This window comes from Branchiostoma belcheri, unplaced genomic scaffold (genome assembly GCF_001625305.1).
Source record: "Branchiostoma belcheri isolate BF01 breed outbred unplaced genomic scaffold, Haploidv18h27 scaffold80, whole genome shotgun sequence".
Classification (NCBI taxonomy): Eukaryota; Metazoa; Chordata; class Leptocardii; order Amphioxiformes; family Branchiostomatidae; genus Branchiostoma; species Branchiostoma belcheri.
Window position 1 is genome coordinate 286,561 of NW_017804465.1, and position 26,671 is coordinate 313,231.

General features: G+C 40.5%; 1 protein-coding gene across 1 annotated transcript; it reads left to right on the forward strand.

Moving 5' to 3' along the window:
• Positions 1 to 1,702: 1,702 nt before the first annotated feature.
• On the forward strand, positions 1,703 to 26,423 carry LOC109486437 (kinase D-interacting substrate of 220 kDa-like). The gene is made up of 13 exons (XM_019790268.1): positions 1,703 to 1,808; positions 3,137 to 3,265; positions 14,913 to 15,011; positions 22,204 to 22,302; positions 22,709 to 22,807; positions 23,250 to 23,348; positions 23,592 to 23,690; positions 24,071 to 24,169; positions 24,539 to 24,637; positions 25,003 to 25,101; positions 25,392 to 25,490; positions 25,904 to 26,002; positions 26,301 to 26,423. The coding sequence occupies exons 2-13, from the start codon at positions 3,155 to 3,157 to the stop codon at positions 26,421 to 26,423; spliced, it is 1,224 nt and encodes a 407-aa protein (XP_019645827.1). The 5' UTR covers positions 1,703 to 1,808; positions 3,137 to 3,154.
• Positions 26,424 to 26,671: the final 248 nt, after the last annotated feature.

Here is a 26,671-nt window from a genome sequence, read left to right on the forward strand (position 1 = left end):
ATGACCCCCTAAACCCCCTGTCACACATAGCCGAATATGGCCTCCCGAACACTACCGAACTCTAAACACCATGGTCGGGAGCAAGGCGGGAGCAGCAAGGTCGACTGTGGTTGGCTACCCTGGGTACTAGACTAGTATCGGGCCGTTAGCCGTTTTCCTTCGGCAGCCAAGAGCCCGAGGCTTCGCCCTCCTATCTAAATTACCGCTACGGAGGAATTGGGCCCTGGGAGAGTTTGGCCAGCCAACTAGTTGAACTTAAAAACTTAATACAACGTTAAAGTGGACATAACATAATTGGTACATAAAAGTCAACTCAAAAGTACATCAAGTCAACTCCAAACACACAAAGTCAACTCTTGATCAAGAGTACACAAACTCGTGCCTCTGAAGCCTGGTAGAGGCTAAAATAGCCTCCCAGGTCTTTTTAGCGTTAGTCAGAACAGGAAATCGGGTTGGGTAGGTCGCGGTTGAACTGGTGGCACTTCTGTTCACCGTCGCAAATCAAGTCCGTGTCGTCAGGAACCACGCCAGGCATGCTAACATGTTTGTCTTGCTTATAAAACACTTGGCCCCCCTCCGTCTGTATGCCAGCGGCAGCCTGTAGATGTCTTCCCCGAGTGACGACCCGACATTACACGGTTCATTAGGGCGCCAACAAACCGTAAACCAAACTTCACAACAACTTGTCGACACTCAAGTCAGAGGACCGCAGCCTCTACCAGGCTTCAGAACGGCTGAAAAGACTAGAAATCGGTCAAATAGAGAGATAACATGCCGAGGGAGTTGGTCCGCTAGAGAGTACTTTTTGCCCGGAAAGAGTGGAAATTTGGCAAACAGACAGATGATATGCCAGGGGTGTAGTCCGCGGTTCGGGTATGCCCGAACAGTTCGGGTATGCTGGTAGAGGCTACGTGCATGCATTGAAGTAGTAGCCGTTAACCAAATCAATATCTGGTGAACTTTTTAGCTATCTTCAGCCAAAAGATTCTAAAGATTCTAGTTAATAGTAAATACAAATCAAGATACTCCAGTGACTAGGCTAAGGTCAGAAATTATGGAACACGTTCGTCCACTGGTTTGGTTAGGAAGTGCGCATGCACAACAAATTTTTGAGTGCACGTCATCGATCGTAAAACATGCAGTAGGGTTGCGTGAAATGTTTGTACAATTGGAATTTACGTTTGATATAAATCGAATCAGTTGGACAGTAAGTTTATCCAAGATATTAATCACGGAAACCGACTTGCATCAACTCATGGTCCACTCCCGTTTTACGACGGTTGAAATACGCGGGTTCTGGAATTTGCTTGGGTTTGGGTAGAACGGCTTTGACAAAGGGTGATAATTTAACCTGGAATGCTCTAATTTAAGTCTTTTCACCACTTTTTAGAAGTCAAGTTTACCGGGTCTTGAAACTACATATATTGGCGCGTCTCAAAGTTTCCTTGTTCAAGTGGCAGGTATCCAAAAAGATGAAAGCGTATACCTTTGACATTGAAAATTCTTCGGGTTGATGTTACAAATTCAATGATGAAACAGTGATAAGGAAGGAGTTCTAGTAATCTTTTCCGTCTGTCCAACTGAACTGTCACCAGACCTGAAAATAGTGAGGACTGTCGTACTAACTAAGCCCGCTAGTCGTCTCTCTTTCCACCTGCGCTGGTATGCAGCGGCATGACGGGAGTTTTTCGGGTCACCAGAGGTCGCTTGCCAGTGTTTTCAATATGGCGGTGAGTCGGGGTAGAATTTTTCTTCCGCGTTGAATTTTCGTCATATCGGACTAAACCTTAGCACCTACTTTGGCGAAGGTGAGTCTTTTTACTTCCGATCTGACATAGGAAATATTTTCGTGACGTATTTGGCGTTCGGGAACGCCAGAAGTTGGTTTTGAGGTCGACTTGAAGTGCTTGAAAATCCCGCTATGTGTTCTTGAAACCTGTACATAGCAGACGCCCTATAAACATACTGTACTGCTGATCAGTGTCGCGATAATATGGCAATCAGTGCATGTACGTATCCCGATCCTGGTACAACGTAACGTTAGCTATAACCAATTCGGATTCAAAGTTTTTAAGTTTATTGCCGTTCTAAAAAATCTGTATGTAGCCTAGGTATCAGCTGTAGCTGAGGCCCTAATAATAATATGTTGTTGAAATGGACAGGCTTGGTGATTTTCTTCACTTGTGAACAATTTTCACTTGAGCACTTTTCAACCAAGGCCACTCAGTTGATTGCTAACGTACGTATTTTATAACCACAATCAGAAATCTCTATCTTAATTACAGTGTTAAAGGAAATTCTTGTCATATGCTGTGGGTACAAATCATGAACGAAAACAAAACAGATTTCCAGGCTTTTAGTTAAAAAAAAACACAGATAAGTATTGTAGCAACTCTCTGTTGAAAGAGTGTTATTGCATGCACCTTGTAACTCCAAAGATTTATAGCCTTAATAAGTAATGATACAGTAAAAGCCTGTGAGTTATGCATTATATATTATTTAGCTAACCCCTGATTTCTCCCAGGAAATCCCAGCAGTCAGGACAGGAAGAGCCGTCCATATCACATTTCATACATGAAGAATCAGTGCCAGGTCATAACACATTGCAGAAAAAAATTGTTTTGATATTTCTGTGAAAATGCCCTGCAGTACTTGGTCGCAATGACTGAGTACCACTCTGTAATAGCTCTAGGGAGAAAAACAAGTTTTTGAATACCTGTCCTCAATCGTGGTATTATAACTCTGGTACTGTACTAGAAGGCATGAATATTTCTTTCTTCTGAACTGGTTTTAGATACTAAAGCAGTTTGTAATGTCCACTAGTTTCAACCTAGCCTGGGTGCCATCCTCCCTAGTTACCGCCGGCTCCCTACATTTTGTACCGTCGCTAGCTAGCAACAGTAGGGAGCCTGCAGTAACTACGTAGGATGGCATGCAGACTAGACTAGCTCAGACCAGCTCAAACTTGATTGAAAGTGGATTGAGTTTAGCCTGTGTGTCAGCTTTTTTAGCTTTCATCCGCTCCCCAAGATCCACTATCAGCCAAAAGTGGATCTTGGGGAGCAGACGAAAGCTAAAAAGGCTGATACTCAGGCTAGATTGAGCTATGTTTCCTTTCTTCCGATCCCTGTTACAGCAGTACGAGTGTTGAGCCATGGCGAGTAGCAGTGTACTGGCCCACGGACTGGGCACGTGTGTGGAACATGGAGACCTGACTGCTCTCATGGCCCTGCTCGACAGGGTGGGGGTCGACGCCAAAGACGAGGTAAGAGGCTGTTAACCTCTGTAAATATTTTGTTTTTTTCTTTTGTTTTTGTTCGTGGTACTTTTATTATGTTTGCAGTTTTCACAAAGTTGTCACTTCTGTAATGCAAATTTATCATTACTGTTAACAAATGAACTGTTTTGAACAACTCCCTTTTTCTACCGTGAACATAAAGTGAATTACAACATCTGCCCCTTTGAAAATTGCTACTATGATCTTGATGCAGTACTGCATAAATGACGCAGGGGGAAAATGTGTTTAAGAGGTCTCTTACAAGTGCAATGGCCTCTACAATCAAATGTAAATACTGAGCACCAGTGTCCATCGAGCAGCCAGCATCCATCTTACCAACATTTGACAGAATTTTGTCGTACATAATGGAAAATTTTTTTTCCAAATTCATCATCTTTGACAGACATAAATTGGTGTGTAAAGATACAAAAAGAGACTTAATCAAACTACGTTTAGCATACCACTTCCAGCAAAACTTGCCCCTCAAAATGCAGGAAATAGCGTTTCAGAGGGTCAAGATCTGATGTCAACTTTTTCCCAGAGCATGCCCCTAGACCTCCCTAGGATTACGTCAAACAAAATTGAGATGACAGAAAAAATTTTAGGCTGGCTAGAACACTGCAGAGCACTCTATGTTATGGATATATACTCTGGAAATACCCTTCACAATCACATGGCCCAAAGCATTGGGGAGATCCGACCTCCGCCCATTTTGGTATCACAGTACTTTAGCTGGCTCACAATTACAAGTAACATCTTGTCTTTTGTATTATGGGTGACACAAGCTCAATGTTGAACATTGCTGGCGCTTGAAACTTCAGTCAGGGTCTTGAGTTACGAATGAAGTCCACCCCTGCATAGTTAGGATATCAGTGACACCACAGTAGCAGAGGTTTAGCATGTCTGTGGTATACTTGACCTCCAGTCTACATCAATTTGTCACCAAAAATACTGGTTGGCTTACCAGTGGTTAGGAGGCCAGATGATAGGATACATCTCTATGTGACAGGGGGACCTCACTCATTCACTCACTCACTATACATTTACATATCAGGGCTGCAAATACCACCTGAATGTACAGGTAAAATCACCTCCAAGGCTCTTCTTGTACATGTAAGTCACTACATGTATGTAGAGTATTTGTACATTTGTACATACATGTAGTAAATATACAGCTCTTGGAATTCTGACTGTATTTCACACATTGATACAGTGTTCTGCAGTCATTGACTAGTGCAACGTTATCACAGCGTGGCTCGATGTTGTCAATGCACATACCGGTACATCTAGTTGCAAAGACCCCCTCTATAAAAATGCATTTGGGGCTACTGGGTATAAAAGGATGCCTAGACCTGTTTTTATTTTTCTATTTTTTTGCCCTGTCACTTCATATTTTTTCTGAAAAAATCTGAGAACCAACAAATTAGATTGGCATGGCCTTAGTGTTATGTTAGTGCATGGCCTACATTGGGATCAGGCTGCACTGTTGTTGGGGATTACAGGAAGCAGTTTCTGCTGAGCTAGCAGGTTTTGAATGATTTATGAGCCCCTGAGCACAGGTGGTCCCTGTCTGTACTGTGGACTGTTGTAATCTTCAAGCAGATCTTCTGGTGGCTACAACTTAACAAGACAGTATTAAATTGGAAGTATTAAATCGAAAAAAGGCCTGTGCATATTATTAGTGCAATACAACAGTAAATGACATGTCAGAATTCTCAATTATCAAATAATTATAAACAATGCCCACTCTGCTCTATAACATAAGGTGAATTGCAAAGGCTAAAATTTTCTTTACATTACTTGGACAACAGCCACATTTTTGACACCCTGAAATGTGCTACCATATAGCTGTAATTATATTTCTAACTACCAGAGACCAGACAATTACTTGTCGTTAAATACAACTGTGGTGACAATTGCAGCCTGTATTGCCTCTTTATGACCTCCCAGGTAGTGTAATATGCAGTCTTACCTTCACCCTACTGTCCGAGCAGCTTATTTTTAGGCATTTGTATCAGGCTTTTTTTCTACACATACCAATATTTTTTTCACTAGCCAATTCTCAGGTGGTATACTACATACATTGTTGATTCCTGATTTTTTTGCGGTACTTTTATGTTAAACTTTGCGGTTTTCGCAGTTGTGTACCACAAACTTATCATTACCATTAACAAATAATTCGCCAACTGTCTTATTTCTGTACCTGCCGCCACACAGTTACGTGAACACCTCCATTTTTTTTTTCAGACCACGAAGTTTTGCCATTGCGAACATAAAGTGACTTACAGTATGACATATATCCCTGACATTGATACTGTCTTGCAGCCACCAGGAGATCTGCTAGGAGATTACCTTTGCCCTACTAGTTGTCTGACAATAGACAGTGACTGAACTTGTTGAAGTGGGATAAACTTTGCCTCACACATGGCAATAATGCAGGTTGTATTTGTCTTGTGCACTATCTCCTGCTGACGTATACACTTGACACTTGAGTGTGTTTATCTTGTCAAATTTACACAGGTGGTCACAGTACACTCTGGGCCCCAAAATATTTTTTCTGAACCCCAGTCAGGGGAAACAAGTTTTTGAACAGCTCAATCCTTGATATTTCCTGTGTCTCTTCTGAGCTGGTATAAATTTGGTACATCCACCAGTATTTTTTACATCTACCAGTATTTATTACAGTAGTCATTTATCTTTCCTATAGTGTGGACATTTTCTTCTGTCCTCCAGTGACACCCACTTGCAAACATGTAGTTCCTACACGCAAAACAGCCAGTGGCAACATTGTCCCTAGATGACATCCCTAAGTCCAAGTGTCACATTGTACTACCATGCTACTAGTATGACCCTGAATAGAACATGGGTTTGCTCTTGAAATAGGCACAACATATTCCCAATGGAGTCAATCGCGTACGTGTGGTTCCGGAAAGAATGTGCGATTGCCGAGTCCATCCCTAAAGCGGCCATAATTGAAATGTTGTCGCCCTGGATGGCGCGACCCTGCTAAGTGGCAATGACAAACGCATTAGAACATGTGCCATGCCAAGGTCATAGGGGTCGTTGTGAATTATCCCATCTTTCACGGAATATTAAAGACAGGAAATCCTTTTTCTATTGGCTGTAAAATTATAGGTTGTCAGGATTTCTAGCTGGTATTTGTTGATGAAATTGGCAATGGTACTGAGTTTGACAGTGTGTCGTAACATTAGATTTTGCGCCTGTAAAGATATACATTTCGAAGCATTTTGTATGATTTCTTGATATAGATTTTGACAGCAAACTGCACTCTTAGCTTGTAGAAAGTGCATTTTCCAAATTTGAAAAGACGTACCGGTAGTGTAAAATGTTCATAGTATAAAACCCAGCAGCACTGCATGTTGTGTTGTGGGAAGTTTATTTCTTTCCCTACAGCTTCTACTAGTTGTAGTATATATTCACTTTTAGTGTAAAGCCAGCTTTGCAGCCATCCCATTAATTTAAGGCTTTTATGAGCACTTCCCACTACAGACAGTTCTGTCAGACTAGACTAATCTCCAAGCAGATCACTTGGTTGCTACAATAACAATACAGTATCAAATTGGCAAGACAGAAATATTGGCAGGGAGTATCCAATATGCCATGCCCAAAATTTGGCTGGCAAAAAAAAAAATAATTTATAGTATATTGTACCAAAAAAAGCCCAATAAAAACACTTAAAGCACCTAAAAAAAAATACATGTAATCCGAAGCCTAAACCTCTGCTTAGAGAGTAAGACTTGACTTATACATGTATATGCATTTGTATGTGGTCTCTAAACAGCCACTGTTCCTAACATCGCCTTAGGAGCAAATGTAGAAGAATTGCACCCTGCTATCAATAAAAAAAATAAAGGTTACACGGGTCAAGCAATTGCCACTCCAAATCAGACCGCCATCTTTTTATTGGTCTGTTGGATTTGATTGCCCCAGTTTTGGGCACCTCCGGCTGACATGCTTGCATATATTCATGTCTGCGTAGAACACACCTGAAAACAAATTTTACCCTTGTACAAGAAAACAGTGTCTCAAGTCAAGTAACAGACTAACAGATTTTGAAAACTGTCAGATGTTTCAAGTAGCAATACTAGCATTCACTACTTTTATGCGTCTGACAGTTTTCAAAATCTAGCTAGTTGCTTGAGTCACTGTTATCTTATGTATCTCATTACCTGGATGTCTACAACCTTCATGGATATAAATTTATGCCTTGGTTTGAATTTCGAGTTGCAGACAGTTTTCCCAAAGGACAACTGTAGAACAATAGAATGGTTGGACTCAGGGGAAATCAGTGATCCACAGTAGTCTGAAGTGCTTTGGTGGGTAGGAAGAAAATGCTGTTTCATCTGTGAAATATTTGCTTTAACTTCAAATTCTGCAGATTAAAGAAACCAAAAATACAATAGGTTGAAGTACATACATCTGTATATATATATGGATCAGTAATATTTGGCATACAGATTACATTTTTATTGTATCAGCTGTTAGAATTGTTTCCTTATTTTTATTCAAATGCCATTTCACAATTACTGTAAGTTGACATCAGGAATTGATTGACTTAAATCGAGGGTACCTTTATCAAAGTCTCATTAAATAGGCAAGGATGGAGTTCTTTTTACAGTCTCAGTTAATACAAATTTTTATACATTATCAAATCTGTACTTTTTCTTGCATACCTGGTCCAGACAAATTTTACCTGCACCAGTCAGAATATAGGGTGTGTGGATCATACTAAAAATGGTCAGAAACTATTGCCATCTAATTTATCTCCTTTACTTCATAGATGGTTACAGGTATTGGTCATTGTACCAAATAAAAATTCACATATATCTACAACCCTCCAGACTAAATTTTTAGCTTAGGAGCGCATGCGCTCCTAGCCTCAAAAAGTTAGGCGCGCAGGCAAACATTTGGGCGCGCAAACAAAAAATCTGGTCGCGCAAAGTACTTTTTAATTTAGAAGCCAAGAGAATAATGTACCTAAGCAGACAATTAATAATTCTTTCATTATCATAGAAAAAAAATCTAAATTCACCATTTGTACTAAAAGAATTGTGATAAATGAAAGACCAAACAAAAGTAACTGTCTTTAATGTGTTCAAAGTCACAGTCGTTAGACCAGGCTGACTGATATGTCGGTCTCCTAGGCCTCTGCAGGGTTGGACAAGTTTTCTAAAATCCAACCCTATCGGGCAAGTGCATGGTCATTTTCACTTGCCCGAACCAACTTTTCACTTGCCCAAAATATAAATGACATATATCTATGCATTTATCATTGCAACAATGAAATCCTTTTATTTTTGGAAAAAAAACACTTAACAGATAACAATATTAACATTGCTACTCAAACCATTTTGTTAACATTAAACTTAAAGGTACAGGTTTTCCACAACAATGAAGACAATCTTCTTTATTTTTTACAACTTTTCAGGTATTACACTACATGTCTGAAGTAGTTTCATTGACAAAAATAATTCATAAAAAAATAAAAGACAATAAAAAGCTCATGGAAAAAGGACAGAGTAGAAAACAAGGGGAAGAATCTATTTGGAATTGCCTATAATTATTTAATAATAATGCTACACAAATGTCTAAATACCTTGAGTTGAAACTTTGCTATTAATATTAATTATTTCTTCAACTGTATCAAAACAATCTACAACTTAGTTTCAGTTGACCTTTGAACAAATGAAAAGTCTGCACAACAGCGATCTGCCCAAGTTTTCCTTAGAGGAGTTCTAGTAGAAAATCATATCAGTCACGCATTGCCAAACTTCCCTATCCTGCACGCTCCTGGGCCATGAGGGAGGATCTCTTTTCAAACACAAACTTTGCCAACAATCAAATATTTGTTGCTGATAAAGATATTTATCTCCTTGGTTTCCCCCCAAATTTAGGCCAGATGGAAACATCGTGTATGACTACCGGTCGCGCTAGGTCCACTGCACTACACTGCACTGCACAAGTTTTGAAGGCGAGATCTCGTCACCTGACCCCTCTAATGGTATAAGGATATCAAGTTTCGCGAGAGTCGGGCCGCGAGTGCACACCAAATGAAAACAAGATGGCGACCCGGTTGTGTCGGGCTTGTTTTTCGCCGGAAAATAGCTGTTTTGCCGCTTTATTTGCCGAGATAATGGTATCTACGGACTTGTAATGGGTTTTCTGACAAATGAACATGATTTTGCCTGGCATTGATATGACATTCTTACGGGAAAAAATAAGAAATTTTTGCCTCTAACAGCGCTATAGCCAATAATTTAGGCGCACCGTAGCCGTGGCGACTCTTGACTCGGGCTTACATTGCATTACCCTCAGCAAGAGTCGTGGAAAGATCCATTGGCAGAACTGCACATTTCCCGTTGGCTGCTCGATGCTCCGTTTTTGACCCGGTTTTTTGCTGTCCCGAGCTTCCCTACAATATAACTCCACAATTGGCCGGGTTGCCGATGTTCAGATCGGCCTAAATATTCCACAGCGCGACGGGAAAGTACTAAAATAGCTAGTCGGTACATCCGCGCCGCCATTTTGGATATAGTCGGGAATGTCCGCTACCGCCGTCGGGAACGCTCGGTAGGCTTTCCGGTTATGATCGGAGAGTTTTCGGTCCCGCTTCGGTAATCGTGGCGCTACCGAGCGTTCCCGACGGCGGTAGCGGACATTCCCGACTATATCCAAAATGGCGGCGCGGATGTACCGACTAGCTATTTTAGTACTTTCCCGTCGCGCTGTGGAATATTTAGGCCGATCTGAACATCGGCAACCCGGCCAATTGTGGAGTTATATTGTAGGGAAGCTCGGGACAGCAAAAAACCGGGTCAAAAACGGAGCATCGAGCAGCCAACGGGAAATGTGCAGTTCTGCCAATGGATCTTTCCACGACTCTTGCTGAGGGTAATGCAATGTAAGCCCGAGTCAAGAGTCGCCACGGCTAGGCGCACTGCGGATTCTCTGCCGGTCGCGCACTGCGCGACCAGAGTAACAAGTTTAGTCGCATTTCTTAATTTTTGGTCGCATATGCGACCAAAACGGTCGCAGTCTGGAGGGTTGATCTACAATATAAACCCAGTACTTGTACCACTTCAGTCAGGTTAGGTGCAGGTAGACATGTGAAACACCTGCACAGCTCCAATTTTACCTGCACTAACCTGCATATACATGTACTCAATACATGCACCAGTGCAGGTTAGGTGCAGGTAGATACCAGAAATACCTGCACAGCTCCAATTTTACCTGCACTAACCTGCATATACATGTACTCAATACATGCACCAGTGCAGGTTAGGTGCAGGTAGATACCAGAAACACCTGCACAGACCCAATTTTACCTGTACCAACTAACCTGCATATGCAGGCATTTCCAGCCCTGTAGTACTAGTCATATTCAAGTTTTCCTCCCGGCACTCTGTGTTTATGATATCTGCTTGCTATGTTTTCACCTCCAACTAAAATGTCTGCAAACCAAGGAAATAAACTGGTATGCCTCTAGGTCCTTACCCAGTCTCCATAAATTACACCTGGTCCATAATGCTATTGACAGTTTTATGTCTGCCAGAGTCTGGATCTGGTCGCCTGTGGTTTGGGCTATGATGATACTGTCTGTTTTACGAGCGCTTCTGACAATATTGTTATTTATGACCCTCACGCTGGCGCCGATCTAACCGCCGAGATACGAGGATTTTATTTCGGAAACGCTGACCAGGTTGATGTTGGGATCTTGTCCTTTATTTCATGGATGATTACTCGGCAGTATGTGTTGGTCAGCAGATGTCTGAAGTTTGGGGGGTTTTGAATGTCTGGCGGTTATGAGGATTTCTGACTTTTATTGCTGGCGCCAAACACATTGAAGATTAATGGACAATAAAATGCTTCCTGAACGACTAATCGTAGATCGAGTCTGTCTATTCTGGGTCAGAAGCATAACAAATGTGGCAAGGTGGTCTTGTGGTCCGGATTGTTGACTCGGAATCTGAAGGTTCTGGGTTCGAATCCCTGGCAGGCCCCAGTGTTGTGTCCTTAGAAAAGGCAATTAATACCTATATGTACTTAGTATTTCCTCACTTGACTCAGGTGAAAATGAGTATTATTTTATTTCAACTTACTATTTGGTAGAAATCTGATTTGAAAGATTTTATCTGGACTTCAGAGAGATTAGCAGTCCTGAGTGACCAAATGAGGGACCATTACGGTTTAATCCACTGTCCTTAAAATATCCATGATCTTCTTGGAAGAGAGGTGAAATATTGATCCGTGTTCTCTCTCTGTGCCAGTAAATTGCTGTGTGCGGAAGTGTACCACATTAACCAGCAGCCACGGTTTGACTCACTCAGTGAGTAAGAAGGACTCGAATCTTTTTTGTATGATACAATATAATAGACATGTAACTGTATAGTTTTGCCGCATAAGCTTGTATTGTATGAAACAATACTGTATACAATAATACAGTAAAGCCTACATACAAGTGACCACTTCTGTATAAGGTCCTGGCCATCTTTCCCCTCAGACAGTTTTGTACAGTAGGTAAAGCTTTGTAAGACCAGACTGTAAAGTGTAAGATTTGAACCACTTACACCAGGTAGGACCTCTGCTCTTTGCAATTTGGGATGTCTAATGTTCTCATGGTTTACATGTACATATCGCATGTGGTGTCTCTTCTTAAACACAGGACCTCTATCACCCCATCTAACCAAAGCTAGGTACTAATTTTCAAGAGTCAAGACTTAGTGAGGAAATGGTGTAAAGTGTCTGAATCCCAAGGACATGACAGTTAGGCCTGCCAGGGATTTGGACCCAGAAATTTAGATTCTAACGGTAATCTAACCACTAGACCACCTTGCAACACAGTTTTCATGTTGATCTCGTTTTTTTTTCAACCTAAGAACCAAGGAATAGAATTGGCAAGGCCCTAAGCTGTGAGGGTGCAGAAGAAGATTGCTGCATTTAGCAGCCTCATTTTCAGTTTGATTGACAGCTGAATTGGACCGCGAGGAACACGCTCAATCAGTGTTGGAGTCCCGCCATGAATTATTGATTGCAAGAATTAACGTCTCCTGGCAATTCCTGCCACGCAAGATGAAGAGGGATGTATAATTTCTCTGCTTCTTCTTTTCTCAAAGATAGTTCTGACAATCCATTTGGGGTAATTGTGTTAGGATTAAAAAAAAAAGTAATAGATGTAGCAAAATTATTCAGTGTCAGAATTCAATCATGGGATATCATTACAGAGCTTAGGACGCGATTTACACGCAGGCGAAAACCTCTGACAGAACAGAAACTGTGTGCGCACGCAAACATACGAAACCTGCGTACATCTCATTTTTCCTGCGTGTTAATGGCCTGCTTTGACGTATGTCATGAACTCATGGCTAGCTGAGGGCCAGTGTACGATCTGAATGACATATATGTATGCTCATGATGTACGCGTCAAAGCCGACAGATTTACACGCAGGAAAAATCAGTTGTTTTCGTACTGCCGTGTTTTTCCCACAAGAAACTCAGGTCTAACACTGAAATATTTACGCAGAACTTCCCTTTGCTAGCCGAGGTTGCCAAGTTTGTAGTCTCCCCAGCCATCCTGGAAGTCCTGTGTCTTTTGCGCCAGTTGACACGTCCTAACGATGTTTACATGCTCAACCTACCGCAGTGATTCAGTGACAGACAAGGTGACACAGCAGGGGATACAGGCGTCTGTTAACACCTGCATGAAAGGCACCTGTTTGACACACATTCCAAACACCTGTCTGAAACACATTGTGAACACCTGTCTGAAACGTCATGTTTGTAAACACCTGTCTGAAATGTATTCTCAACACCTGTCAGAAATTTATTCTAAGCACCTGTCAGAAATTCATTCTAAACACCTGTCTGAACACACATTGTAAACACCTGTCTGTAATGCACATATACTATAAACACCTGTCTGGAATATTTGTCAATATCTGTCTGAAACTGATTCAAAGCACCTTTTCTGAAACACATTCTAAATACCTGTCTCGAAAGTATTCTTAACACCCACTGTATGTACATGTACAAACTGTACCTGACACAGATTTTTAGCACCTGAGACACATTCACCTGAAACACCTGTTTGAGACACATTATAAACACCTGTTTGAGACACAATCTCTGGATTCGTTATTTGATCAGAATCTGTATTCCTCCCATGTCCTCAGACTTGCTCCTGTGACTTCTGTACTCCAGTGATTGGAAATCAATGAGTATGAAGGCCAATGATTGCCCACAGAGTCTTCTAAGTGACTGTTATCATGACCAAGTTGTCATGTTCGATTTTCTCCCATTGTGGACTATGTCTTAGTCCTGATGGCAACTGGATTTCTGTATTATGTAGTTATGGTTGACTCCATATCAGATCAGGTGAAATGTTTATTGAAAAACCTGTAGATTGATTTATATCTTGCTCATAAGCCAGTGGGATAAAAAAACTTTCATTGTGTCTGGCAACAGTATCAAGAAAATCTAAATGAAAGAACGATAAAAGAAAAGAAAGAACTGGACTGAATGATTTATATTTTAACTACCATATACCAGCAACCCATACCAATACATAACTGTAAAGTTTGAAGGGAAATAAGTCTACCTTAAAATTGTATTATCTGTCCTTAAACTTTTGCTCAGCCATGTCATTTCTTCCACCATTGCCTCAAAAATTGTGGGGAATCTGACTAAACTAGCAACATTTCCCACAGTTAACAGGCTTGTCTGTCCCGTGGTTCTGCAATCCTTCTCCATCGATCATAACCCACTGTTTTGACAGGCTTCCTCGCCCTTAGAGATTTTCCACTAGTGATGATAAAACTAACCTAGAAGTGCTTACACGTAACAGAGAACCATCACAACGACTTTGTCTCCATAGGAACAAGGCAAAACATGTCAAGTCTAATAAACTTGTTAGTCTGCAGGCTCAAGTCTTCTTGCAAAGACAGGAAAGGCATTGGCAGCACTACATGTACATGTACTAGTTATCTACTTTTTTATCGGTCCCTGCTTTTCTTCAAACATTTGACAGCAAGGCTCAAAATCCTTTTTTCTGCATACCTGCACTGGTACAGGCAACATTTAAAGTTACCTGCACCAGACAAGTTTTACCTGCACTACAGTGTCTTTGCTTGTTGTAAAAAATTTGACAAGCTTTTAAGATAATAGTGTAGAGGGACAACAGAAATATCTGCACAGCTTGGCTTTTACCTGGCAAGCACTAACCTGCAATGCAGACTGTATTTTGAACCCTGTAGAGTGTGGAAAAACATTTCACCTTTTATTATTCTAATACTTACATGTATGTTTTACCTTGTGTTCGTGTATTCATGTGGATTTGACATTTGTAGACCGGTACCTGTTTGTCTAGTATGTAGGTTGACAGCATTTTGGTATGGAGGAAAGATTGACAGGCAGAATGCCAGGAGGCCAAAGGTCTTAGAATTTGTCCAGCAGCCTGCAGAAACTAAAAGTCAACATGGGGGAATTCAGGAAGCTAAGATTTCCATGTACTTAGGAAGTACTACTCTGAAGTCCGAAATCTGTAATTTGCTTGTTTTGTATATTAGATGTTTAACCAGTCATCAAAGTAATATAATTTGTGCTTTCCCTTGCTGTACAGAATGGCCAGACAGCACTGATGCTGGCTGCTGAACATGGACAGCTGGAGATGGTACAGGAGCTGATCACCAAGGGGGCAGACGTACATGTGGAGGATGAGGTGAGTCTGAAAGTGTTGTTGTTGTTAGCTTCTTCTTCGAGTCTGAAAATCAGTCTGAAAGTACTGGTACAGTAACAGATTCTTGCAATACAGGTAATACATATATCATCTGTGACCAGACTTTCAACCAAGACCAGGTTTACCCACAGGTCTAGAGGATGTGCTTTGGGACAGCCTCATTGATGAGACATGTCTGCATAACTGCGGTGTGACTCAGTAATGTAGTTTTATACATGTCTACAGCAGGCAACAGACATGCAATTTTGCCATATACATGTTGCAGAAAATCGAAGACAGGAAATACTGGGCACCTTTCTGGGACCTTTGACTTACATTGTAACTTCCTATCAGTGTCGTCATGATGCCTAGCTACCATATGGAAATAACTGTACAGAAACACAGGCAAACACACAGACAGACACACCAAAAACAAAACTTCCATACTCTAAGGTAATATGACATGTATACATGCAGGTGTTTTTTATCGAGTTGAAATTGAAAGACAAGACAAATCTGAAAGGTTTTGCGTGCCCGTCTGCGAATGGGACATCAATATGCCTGTCAAGTTCAACCTTTCAAAAAGCCAGTTCATCATGACAGAAATTAATCCATGTTCCTGATGAGGCACAGGTCGGTACATCTGTGTTCCCCTGAGGATATATCCTGGTTGGGAAATGTAAGAGCCTCCTGTGATTGGAATATTGTCAACGTGTTGTATTGGTCGTGATCAGCATATTTATGGAACCCAGATTTTCACAATATACTCCGGTACATGTACATGTAGCTCGTTTAAATCCAGGCCTTTTTGATGGCAAACTTGTTTTACTTTCATATTTAGAGGTATTGTTTTAGTTGTGTTTGTTGTTTGCTTGCATGTTCATATAGTAGAGTTCATATAGGATTTGGGTGGGGGGAATTTCCTAATCCCAGGCCACAAAAGGTCAGGTACAGGAAGTTAGGTCCCAGAAGCTGGCTGAATGTCAGAAGGAAGTTGGCAGAAGACTGCTGGCTGAGAAAGTATGAGAAAGGACTAAAATCGGAATTAAAGAAAAATGAAAATATTTGATGGAGGTACAATGATTTGTTGTTTTGGATCCTTTTTAATTGTCCAGATTGAATATTGTTGCAAATGCATTGAGAGGATGTCAGGTAGTGTGCAGCCTGGACCAAGTTGGAAATTTCAAGTACAAAATGTTTGGAAATACATGTAGAAGAAGGATTTTGGAATTCATTGAAAACATGTTCATAATTTACCACACCATATTAATACCAAATTGATCCTTATCTGGTACATTCAAGTGCATTAAATAGTCTTGCTGGTCTTCATTAGTAGGATGCAAACAAAGGTTGAAGCCTTCAGTTCAAATCAAAATGAGTCATGGTACTATGGATGCGCATTTATAATGTGTATGTAAGCAGTTTCTTGGAAATACAGGTCATTGTGGCCAAACAAATTTAGATCTGGTGCAATATGAATGTGAAATGTTATGTAACTTCAAGGGACTCTTTTAGTGTTTTTAAATTGGAAAAAAAACTGCAATAAAGACTTGAGTGCAAAACAGTTACGTCAACATGTGTTTAATCATAATTGTAATTTGCAAAACAATAACCTTAATATGAACTTGTATAATCCCTGCTATGAGCTTTGATTGTTCTGCATGTATTATCTGGATAATACAGTTCTATATGATTATCCCCCATAGTCCCAGAATCAGACAGGGGAAATCAGTTCAGTGCTGCTGCTGTCATGTACTTGTGTAAAGTACAGTATAGGTAGACGTCAGAAATACCTGCAAAGCTCCAATTTTTTACCTGCACTTAAAAAGAAGGCGGTACATGAATGTCAAGCCCTAAACAAGTCAAATTGGGATAGCCTTTTATGCATTATTCCTGTAGCATCCTGCCAAACCTTTTCAGAACATGCTTGGATATGTGACCGGCATCTTAATGTTTGGGGTCAAATCTGACATGCTTGAAAACCTACAGGAGCATTTCCACATCTGATGCTGCATGAATCTTTCAATGCATGAGTCACTAAAAGCTTTTTATTCATACATATTCCAGTGTAGTCAGAAAAGTCGCTCATCCAGGCATTATACACATGTATATATAGCCTGATTTTGCAATTTGAAAATTCAACCAGCTACATTTTGTATATGTCAGCCAAAAATTGATACGCTGGCTCAATGTAAAAAGCATATAATTTTGTATTTAATGGTAGTAACTGTTCTTTTTGGAAAAAGGACAATTAGGCCACACCAATTTAATTTGTTGGTTCTCGGATTTTTTCAGAAAAAAATATGAAGCGACAGGGCGAAAAAAAATAAAAATAAAAACAGGTCTACGCATCCTATTATAGGCTTAAATGCTATGGAATGAGCCATGAAGTCAACACAAAAGGCTGGGTTAAAATTTAAACATTGAATTTTGAACTTTTAATCAAACCACTGCAATGATAGATGGGAAAACTGTAATAACTAGGAAGTAAAGGACTTTCCTCAACTGTTGGGGGCAAAACATGAGCATTTTTCAGTTGATTCAGGACCAGAATCAAATTTTTTTTTTTTGCAAATCAGAAAAAAATGAAGAGGCGAATCCGAGAACCAACAAATTAAATTGGTGTGGCCTTATGAATGTAATAGTTAAAATTGGTTTTCTTATTTGCAGTATATTTTAAATGTGTATTCTATCTAAAAAAGTTTTTCCTGCTCCCTAACCCCATAACCATAAAAATTTTAGGCCCAAACACTACATGTACCTTAGCAGGCTGAAGGTTAATGAATTGATGTTAATATCTAAGTTGATATGCATCATGCATATTAAACACCATGTAGGAGTATTGTACATTAAAAATATGTGCTGTGTGCAGTCCTCTTGAGTAGATTAGTGGCTATATAGAATGCAAAGCCAGCAGATTTCACAGACATACATACTTCAGTGCCATTAGGCCACGATAATTTAATTTCTTGGTTTTCAAAATTTAAAACAATTATGCTTGACTGACAATGAATTATCCACCTGAAAACAGATCAGAAGAGAAAGTTTGTATTCGCACCTTAGTACACAAAGTTTTAGGGAGTCAATCTAGTCAGATGCTAGTATGATCTGCAGTTAAGAATTAACGGTGCACACCCCAGTTCTTCCGCGACCGGGGTCCGTGATAGTCCGTTGTAAAAAAGTGACGAAAGGGCTTTGAGGGTCCAAGTTTGAGGTGACATTTCTTATAAACTGCCACGAAGTATCATTAAACATTAACATGGCTGAAGAGTGTAAGAAATGGTGATTTTGGGGTGAAAATTTCTTTTGGCTCCGAACCTTACTTCCGGGTATCCTTGCGCGCCAAGTGTAATCCGCCCGTTTGACCTAGTTTTCGCTCTGTGGCTTCGTAGGGGTGGATTTGCAACCCCTCGCGCCGTGGACTGTTTAGAAAATTACAGTACTAGAATTTTCTTTATAATTTACTCGGGTATAGTCAAGGCTTGGGTCTTTCTGCCAGCATCAGTCATTTCTGCCGGAAAATTTTTTTTTGGTGGGATTATCCTACGCGAAAATTCGCAATTTTGGGCATTAATTTTGGAGTGAAAATAATGTTTTTTCCGTTGATTTTACCAAACTTAAAAAGGTTGAAGAAACCAAACTCAGCTTGTCTTGTAGCTGAAGAGATACCCTTTCGTCCCATATACAGTTATTCTCCTTCCGAATTATTCCACGCCAGAGACGGTCGCTAGATTTGAGGGTGTGCAGCTTCGAAAAGAGGCCCCAAATAAACTGGGGTGTGCCCCCTTAAACAGGTCCGTCCTTCAAAAAATATTAGCTATGGCAGCCAACAAATTGCATTTCATCCAGTAAAGTGTATATCCTTTACCCAATCATGGCGAAAAAATCTTGGATTTCGCAAGTTTTAATATGATTATAGAATGTCATATAATGCGCTGATTTGCCCCCCTCCCCACGCCCCCCCCCTTGAACACGGTCAAACCGACTTCGAAGTGTGTCTACTAAAGATCGATGACGTCATATCTACCGCGATTTCATTATTTGCATTGCCCTGTCCCTGAGGCACCTGGAAACTGCGTATGTACGTGTGCCAGGCGCTCCAGCATTAAGGAGGAGACGTTTTTAATTAAAAAAAGGCCATGATGACGTCATTCCCCTACTTTCCTGTCAAATCTAGTTTCAAGTTCGGCCTATCACGAGATTTCAACTTTCAGACAAATGAGTTGCAATAATCGGAAGATACATCCTCCTGCTTTTATATCTCATCGAGACCGACACCAAACTGTACAGGCTTCTCTCAGCAGATGGCCATTTATACCGTCCTAGCTGCTAGAAGGACGCCGCAGGCCTACAATCTAACCAAATGTCCAACATTAAGCTTCGTTTTCCTGCAAAACAAAATGAATCTCCGCAGCGGAAACACTTGGGTAAGATCTCTTGGTTTGTTCTCTACCGGGTATGACCAAAAATTTCAATATCAACTGCTTCCTGTCAACGTACAGAACTTAAAACCATAGCGATCTCACTTAAAAAGTTCGGCTAGAGGAGGGCATTGTGACGTCATCAGCTAAACTACATTCTGGGTGGTTTATACCGTTTATTTCAGTCAGAACTAGAAGGAAAACCTACTCCATCGCAAGAACAGCCCTCTAGCATTCCTTTACATGGCAAAATCTGTTTATTTAGCATGGTTTAATGCGCTAAAGCCCGTTCCAAAGGAACGGCCCATTGTGACGTAATTCCCATTATGTGCGTGAATGGAACACACCCGTGGAAGCGCAAAATGAGCCTCCCGACAGGGTAACTTTCAACCACCTGTTACTCGGGAAGGAAAAGTCGCAGAAAACTCAAACTTGGCACGATTGATAGACTATGACATAGTTAATTAAAAAACAATGTTAATTAAAATTTGGCTTAATTAACGGTGCACACCCCAGTTCTTCCGCGACCGGGGTCCGTGATAGTCCGTTGTAAAAAAGTGACGAAAGGGCTTTGAGGGTCCAAGTTTGAGGTGACATTTCTTATAAACTGCCACGAAGTATCATTAAACATTAACATGGCTGAAGAGTGTAAGAAATGGTGATTTTGGGGTGAAAATTTCTTTTGGCTCCGAACCTTACTTCCGGGTATCCTTGCGCGCCAAGTGTAATCCGCCCGTTTGACCTAGTTTTCGCTCTGTGGCTTCGTAGGGGTGGATTTGCAACCCCTCGCGCCGTGGACTGTTTAGAAAATTACAGTACTAGAATTTTCTTTATAATTTACTCGGGTATAGTCAAGGCTTGGGTCTTTCTGCCAGCATCAGTCATTTCTGCCGGAAAATTTTTTTTGGTGGGATTATCCTACGCGAAAATTCGCAATTTTGGGCATTAATTTTGGAGTGAAAATAATGTTTTTTCCGTTGATTTTACCAAACTTAAAAAGGTTGAAGAAACCAAACTCAGCTTGTCTTGTAGCTGAAGAGATACCCTTTCGTCCCATATACAGTTATTCTCCTTCCGAATTATTCCACGCCAGAGACGGTCGCTAGATTTGAGGGTGTGCAGCTTCGAAAAGAGGCCCCAAATAAACTGGGGTGTGCCCCCTTATGTTCTTCTACAATGTAGAAGACAAAGTGACATTTTCACTTAATAGAGTAAGGCGAGAAATGCACAGGTTTAACAAATGATTCAGGTAATGTGTCTTGCTAGCCTGCTGCAAAGACACAGTATTGCTACCAGTCCTATATGATTGTACAATATAATACTCAACCAATGAACACTCATGCCTTTTCACACCAGTCAAGATCAGTTCTAAAATTCATAGATTGACTGAAAATTTGTACTGTAAATCTTGAAAGTTTAACGGTGGTTATATTTTTGCAGCTTTTGTAACCTCACATCAAATTCATGACGCTGTGAACATATCTCCATTTTATGACTACTCGGAGCAGAATTGTTTCAACCATGCCCGTAGCCAGGATTTTGAATGGGGGGTTCTTCCCACTGCTTGAGGGGACCTCGAGCACCGTAGAAGGCGCGAGATTCCTCGAGGGGTCCGGGGGTATGCTCCCCTGGAAAATTTTGAAAATGAATCTTCTAAAATGTCATTTTTTGCTTTTGGGGAGGATTTCCAAGAAAAAATTAGAGATAAATTTTTATTCGATGACAAAGGGAGCAGTTTTTCTACGATTCCAGTCCGTCTTTTCAAGAAAAATCTTGGACCTTTACATAAAAAGTGGACCAAAAAGTGGACCTTTACATAAAAAGTGGACCAAAAAGTGGACATTTGAGCCTTGTGGGGGTTTTTTTCCGAACCCCCCGAACCCCCCTGGCTACGGGCATGCAAAACACCACAAAAACCTACTTTTCCTTCCTACTGCAAAATAAAACCAATGCAAAAAGTAAATGAATTTACAGTAGCCAGTCTGTTTCTTCTGCTTTATGCCTATAGAGGATGTGAAATACATTTTCCAGGTTTTCCATCTTCATTTGTTTTACAGACTGTGAAACGTGAGACAGCAGAATGTCTCTTATCTGCAACTACAGGCTGTGATCTTTCTAAAGGCTGTACCAATTCATTATCCTGGTTGTCAGACATTTCCTAGCAAAGATGCATCATAAGGACAAGATAAAAAGAGAGGGCTACATGTAGGAGTAAAACTCCTAAATGTTCTTGATTTCGGTCACAGAGAACTCCTCAACATCCGTTAGTTACACCAAAGTTATTCAGCAACATAAGGATTGTTTCTATTGCCATTGTAAGGCCACACCAGTTTGAATTTTTGGTCCTCAGGTTTAAAAAAAATAATGCTGAAATGGAATTTTTATCTATATAATCAACATGAAACAGAGGAGAATTTTAGCTAGGAGATTCCAGCAAAAGAATCGCTTGGGTTTTAGGGAAGAAAATTTTTATGTATTAAGATGTAGGTTTTATTTCTGGACCCCCATTTTTGTGTTCCCTTGCCGATTAAAGAATCTGAGAATCAAGAAAATAAAAATTGGACTGGCTTGACCTGGCTAGCTCCTAGCCAGATTCTGAAACGTTCACATTCACCTCATCTCATGAATTTGACCTTTTGACCTGTTTTTCTGCCTGTAAATCTTCCATCCACCCATGTGACCGTCTGGACGAACAGACACACAAACCTACAGCTCAGCCATCCAAAACATTACTTCTTTACCCTTAAGTAATAATACCAAACTATTATCTGCAGGATAACTGGACAGCTCTGACCTCGGCAGCTAAGGAGGGCCACCTGCCGATAGTCACTTGTCTACTGGACCGAGGGGCCAATATCGAACATGTAGACATGGTAAGACTTCCACAGGACCTGCTCTACATTTTTATTATGCAATTTTTGATAATTGTTATTAATAATCTTTGTGTTTTCAGTATCACAATGTTGCCTTTAGCTGAGAAGTTGATGAGAGATACAGTTGCAAGATCAGGTCACCATGCTGCAGCACCTCCTAGTGATCATTGTCAAAAATGCAGTAAAAAGGATATTGCCCCCTTGCCCAGTGGCTACTCTCTATATAAAAGTTCCAGTGTTCTATTAAAAAAAAAAAAACTATTTTCATCAAGAAAGCTAGCATTTCAATATGTATATCCATTCCTGATGTATGTAATTTTTTTAATGATATGATATCATCTAAATAGATAGATGAATACCAATATATATCTGTGAGTTATTGAAACATTTTTTCTGACCTTCTTAGGGTGGCTGGCCGGGGCTGATGTGGGCCTCCTACAAGGGTCACACAGCTGTGGCTCATGAGATGTTACACAGGGGAGCCAACCCGAATGTTCAGGGACAGGTGAGTACAACTTACATGCAGGTGTTACTACAAGTGTACAATGTACATGTATCTGTGTCTGTATCCCTGTAACAGGTAAAGCCTACATTGTAGTTAAGAAATATTGAGTTTACGGTTTCAGTCCTGAAAAAACATTGGGTTGGCAAATTGGGATTCCCTTTTTTTTCTTTCCATTTAGATTTAGGTGATCCAACAACTACAGTTAAACAGTGTAAAACTGAATTGCCTCAGCATCATGACGGTCCTTAGGAGTTGTCCATTTCCAAACAGTTTTTAGTGTGAATCAGCCTACGAAATTGTGCCAAGAAATGCCAGTGAATGTCAATATCAGACAGATCTACTCATCCAGAACATGCCATTGGATGCCTTTGAAGTACATATGAAGTTATTTTCAGTGGGTAGTCCTGACATTGTCTAATATGTTTGTTATATGTTTTACCAGCATGGAGTGTCTCCTATCATCTGGGCAGCAGGCCGGGGACACACAGACATTGTGGAGGCACTGCTGAGACATGGGGCCAAACCTAGTGCTTTTGACAAGGTACTTCAAGCAAATCTTAACTGTAACAGTACTGTAGATTGAATGAAAGATCAAGGATGTGTGCTGATGGAGAAATGAATCTGAAATTTATAAAGAAATGGATGTCAATGGCATTATTTTGATGAATGGTTTCTCAGTTGTATTTGTCAGCAATGATGTGATTGAAGTGAGTGAGTAGTGAACAAATCGATGAATGAATGATTACTGCTGTTTGATGCTTATTGCTGTCATGTTTGTTTACAGTACGGTACAAGTGCGTTAGTGTGGGCGTGCAGACGGGGACACCAGGGGTGTGTACGGGCCCTGCTGGACGCTGGCGCAGATGTGGACACAGCTGGGGCGGTAAGTCATTCTGTAACCAAGTTTTCTAGTTTTTGTACTTCAATCTGTGTCATGTAATTTTGCCCATATACAAATTGTACATGTAAATGTAACTGCATAAAGAAATATGTATATTAAGGACATCTTAATAAACCAAACCAAGAAGGTTCTACGTGTATATTCAACAACCAAGGGATTTCACATCCAACATTTCTGTGATGTCACCTTCCATCGTCAACCACCTATTGTTGCCCTGAAGAAAGTGACAGACAGTCACTGAAATGCCAGTTGTAAAAACCTACAGGTTGTTGAATAAAGAAACATCTTATACAGTCTCTTGTCAACCTGACTGAAATTATCATTCAAAGAAGCTTAAAGTTGTGATCTCTCTCCTCCCACAGAAATCTGAGCCTCCCCTGATCACAGCAGCTAAGGGAGGCCACTATGAAGTCGTCCATGATATTCTCAGGAGGAACCCAAATGTCAACTCTGTGGACAAGGTACAGGACAGTCTTTGTGTGATTCCTTCTAAAGCCACATCATTTAATTTTCTTGGTTCATAGACTGTCACATTTCTTGACAAAAATTCAGCAAGAGAACAAGATGAAAACACAGGGCTATGGAGTAAAACTTGCAGGTTTTGTAGAATTACAAACACAATGATGGCACTGTATACATGATAATGTGCAGTACGTGTAAGAAATATTAGTAAGTTCATAATTTGCCTTTCTCCAAGACTACTATGAAGTCAGTTAGCCTGGCTATCAAACCTATTTTAGCTGCTGAGTCTCTTTCATCCTCTCCACAAATAGATTTGGTAAAAGTCAATGGCATACAAAAACTGACCTGTTGCCCTTTTTGTACCCCAGGACGGCCACACAGCACTCAGTATAGCAGCTAAGGACGGACACACAGACATTGTGAGAGAGCTTCTGGCCAAAGGAGCATATCTGAACCTTACAGACAAGGTAGGAAGAACCAGCATTATACAAATATAGTACCTGTAAAATTTTGTAAGAATAGAGTCTGACATGCTTACAAAAGGCCCTCAATGTTTAGAAAGGATATATTTAACAAAAGACCAAACAGGGAATTTTCAATTTAAGTAACTGTCTTTTCCCAAGCAGGTCTTGAGGAGTGGACTAAAGCTAACATGGCTGGACTCCAGGCCATCTTTCCTCACTGCTGAAAGATTCTGTCTGAAACGTCTAATAAAATAAATTTAACTATTTGCTTCCTGTATCTATTACAATGTATGTAAAGTCGAGTGTACGAATGTTCATTTCGAGGTGGCCCCCCTCCCACCCTCAAGATTGTCTGTTTTTCCCCTCAGGACGGTGACACAGTCCTGATCCATGCTGTGAAGGGGGGACACCTGGGAGTGGTGCAGGCACTGCTGGACAGGTACCCTGATGTGGACATGCCGGGGGCGGTAAGTAACATCACCATCATCTGTCTGGGGAAAAGCTAAACTGTTGTATATTGAGACATCTTTGTATTTCAGCACTCTCTACCAAGCAAGAGACATCTGTTAAGTAATTCTCATACATTTCTTATTTATTGTACATGTACATGTACATGTAAGTAGAATCACCATCATTCTGCAGGGTTCAAATTACTGCTTAAATGCACACATAATACACATCCTTTGTGCATGTGAAATTTTCACTTCCTCCTTGTAGGCTATTACTAAGGACAAGCCTCTGTCATTTATTCCTACAGGACAACAAGACTGCTCTATACTGGGCTGTGGAGAAGGGTCATCCCAACATTGTACAGGCTATCCTGGACTACAATCCAAACACTGAAATAGCATCAAAGGTATGTTAACTTCTTGGCGACACCTCACAGATGGAGCCTTTTAGGACATATTGTTATCGTTGTTGAGATTCTTCACTTATCCTTTTGGTTATACATGTATGTCATGGATTGTGAAATCATAAATACATGTAATAGATAGATTGTGTCGGTAAAGTTGCCAGTAGCGGAGTACAGACTCTTTATAACTTTTTTGTAACAAAAGAAGACACTTGATGTTGGTTTGGCAATGAAATTACATGTAGGTCATCTTGCATGAGTGTTACAGGACTTACAGAACATCATGAAAGACATAGAGACTAAGAGATATAGACTTAACCCAGTCTGCCAGTACAGTCTGCCAGACTCAAAGGGGTTGCTGTAAAATAGCCTGGTACTGACTTTTAATATGATTGTAACTACATTTGCCTGTATAGGGAGGAGACACTCCACTGCTGAGAGCCACTCGACACAGAAGCATTGATCTGGTAGAGATGTTACTGAACAAGGGAGCAAAGGTCTCAGCAGCAGACAAGGTATGTGTAGTTCTACAATGCCCATACCAATTTATATCATTAGTTCAGGACAGGGCTCAAAATATTTTTTTCAGCATACCTGCACTGGGTAACATTGAAAATTTCCTGCACCAGACAAATTTTACCTGCACCATTCAGAATGTAGAAAAAATGTTCAGAAACCATTGTGCTTATTTCTTTTGACAGTCAATGCAGCTAATAAAAAGCCACACCAGTCATACATTTGTATATAAACCCAGTACATGGACCAGTGCAGGCTAGTCACTGCTCCAATTTTACATTGTACCTGTATTTCCAGCCCTGCAAGGTGAAAGTACAGAAAGTGAACATCATAAAAGCAGCGGGCAGGGAGGAAAACTTGAATATCACTTCCACATCCCATGAAACACACATCATAATCATTAAAACACAATACACTTAAATCATTAATATACTTGATCACACAATACACATCATCATCACACAATACACATCATCATCATCATCATCATCGCACAATACACATCATCATCACACAATACACATCATCATCGCACGATACACATCATCACACAATACACATCGTCACCACACAATACACTTCACCATCACACAATACACATCATCACACGATACACATCATCGCACAATACACATCATCATCACACGATACACATCATCACACAATAC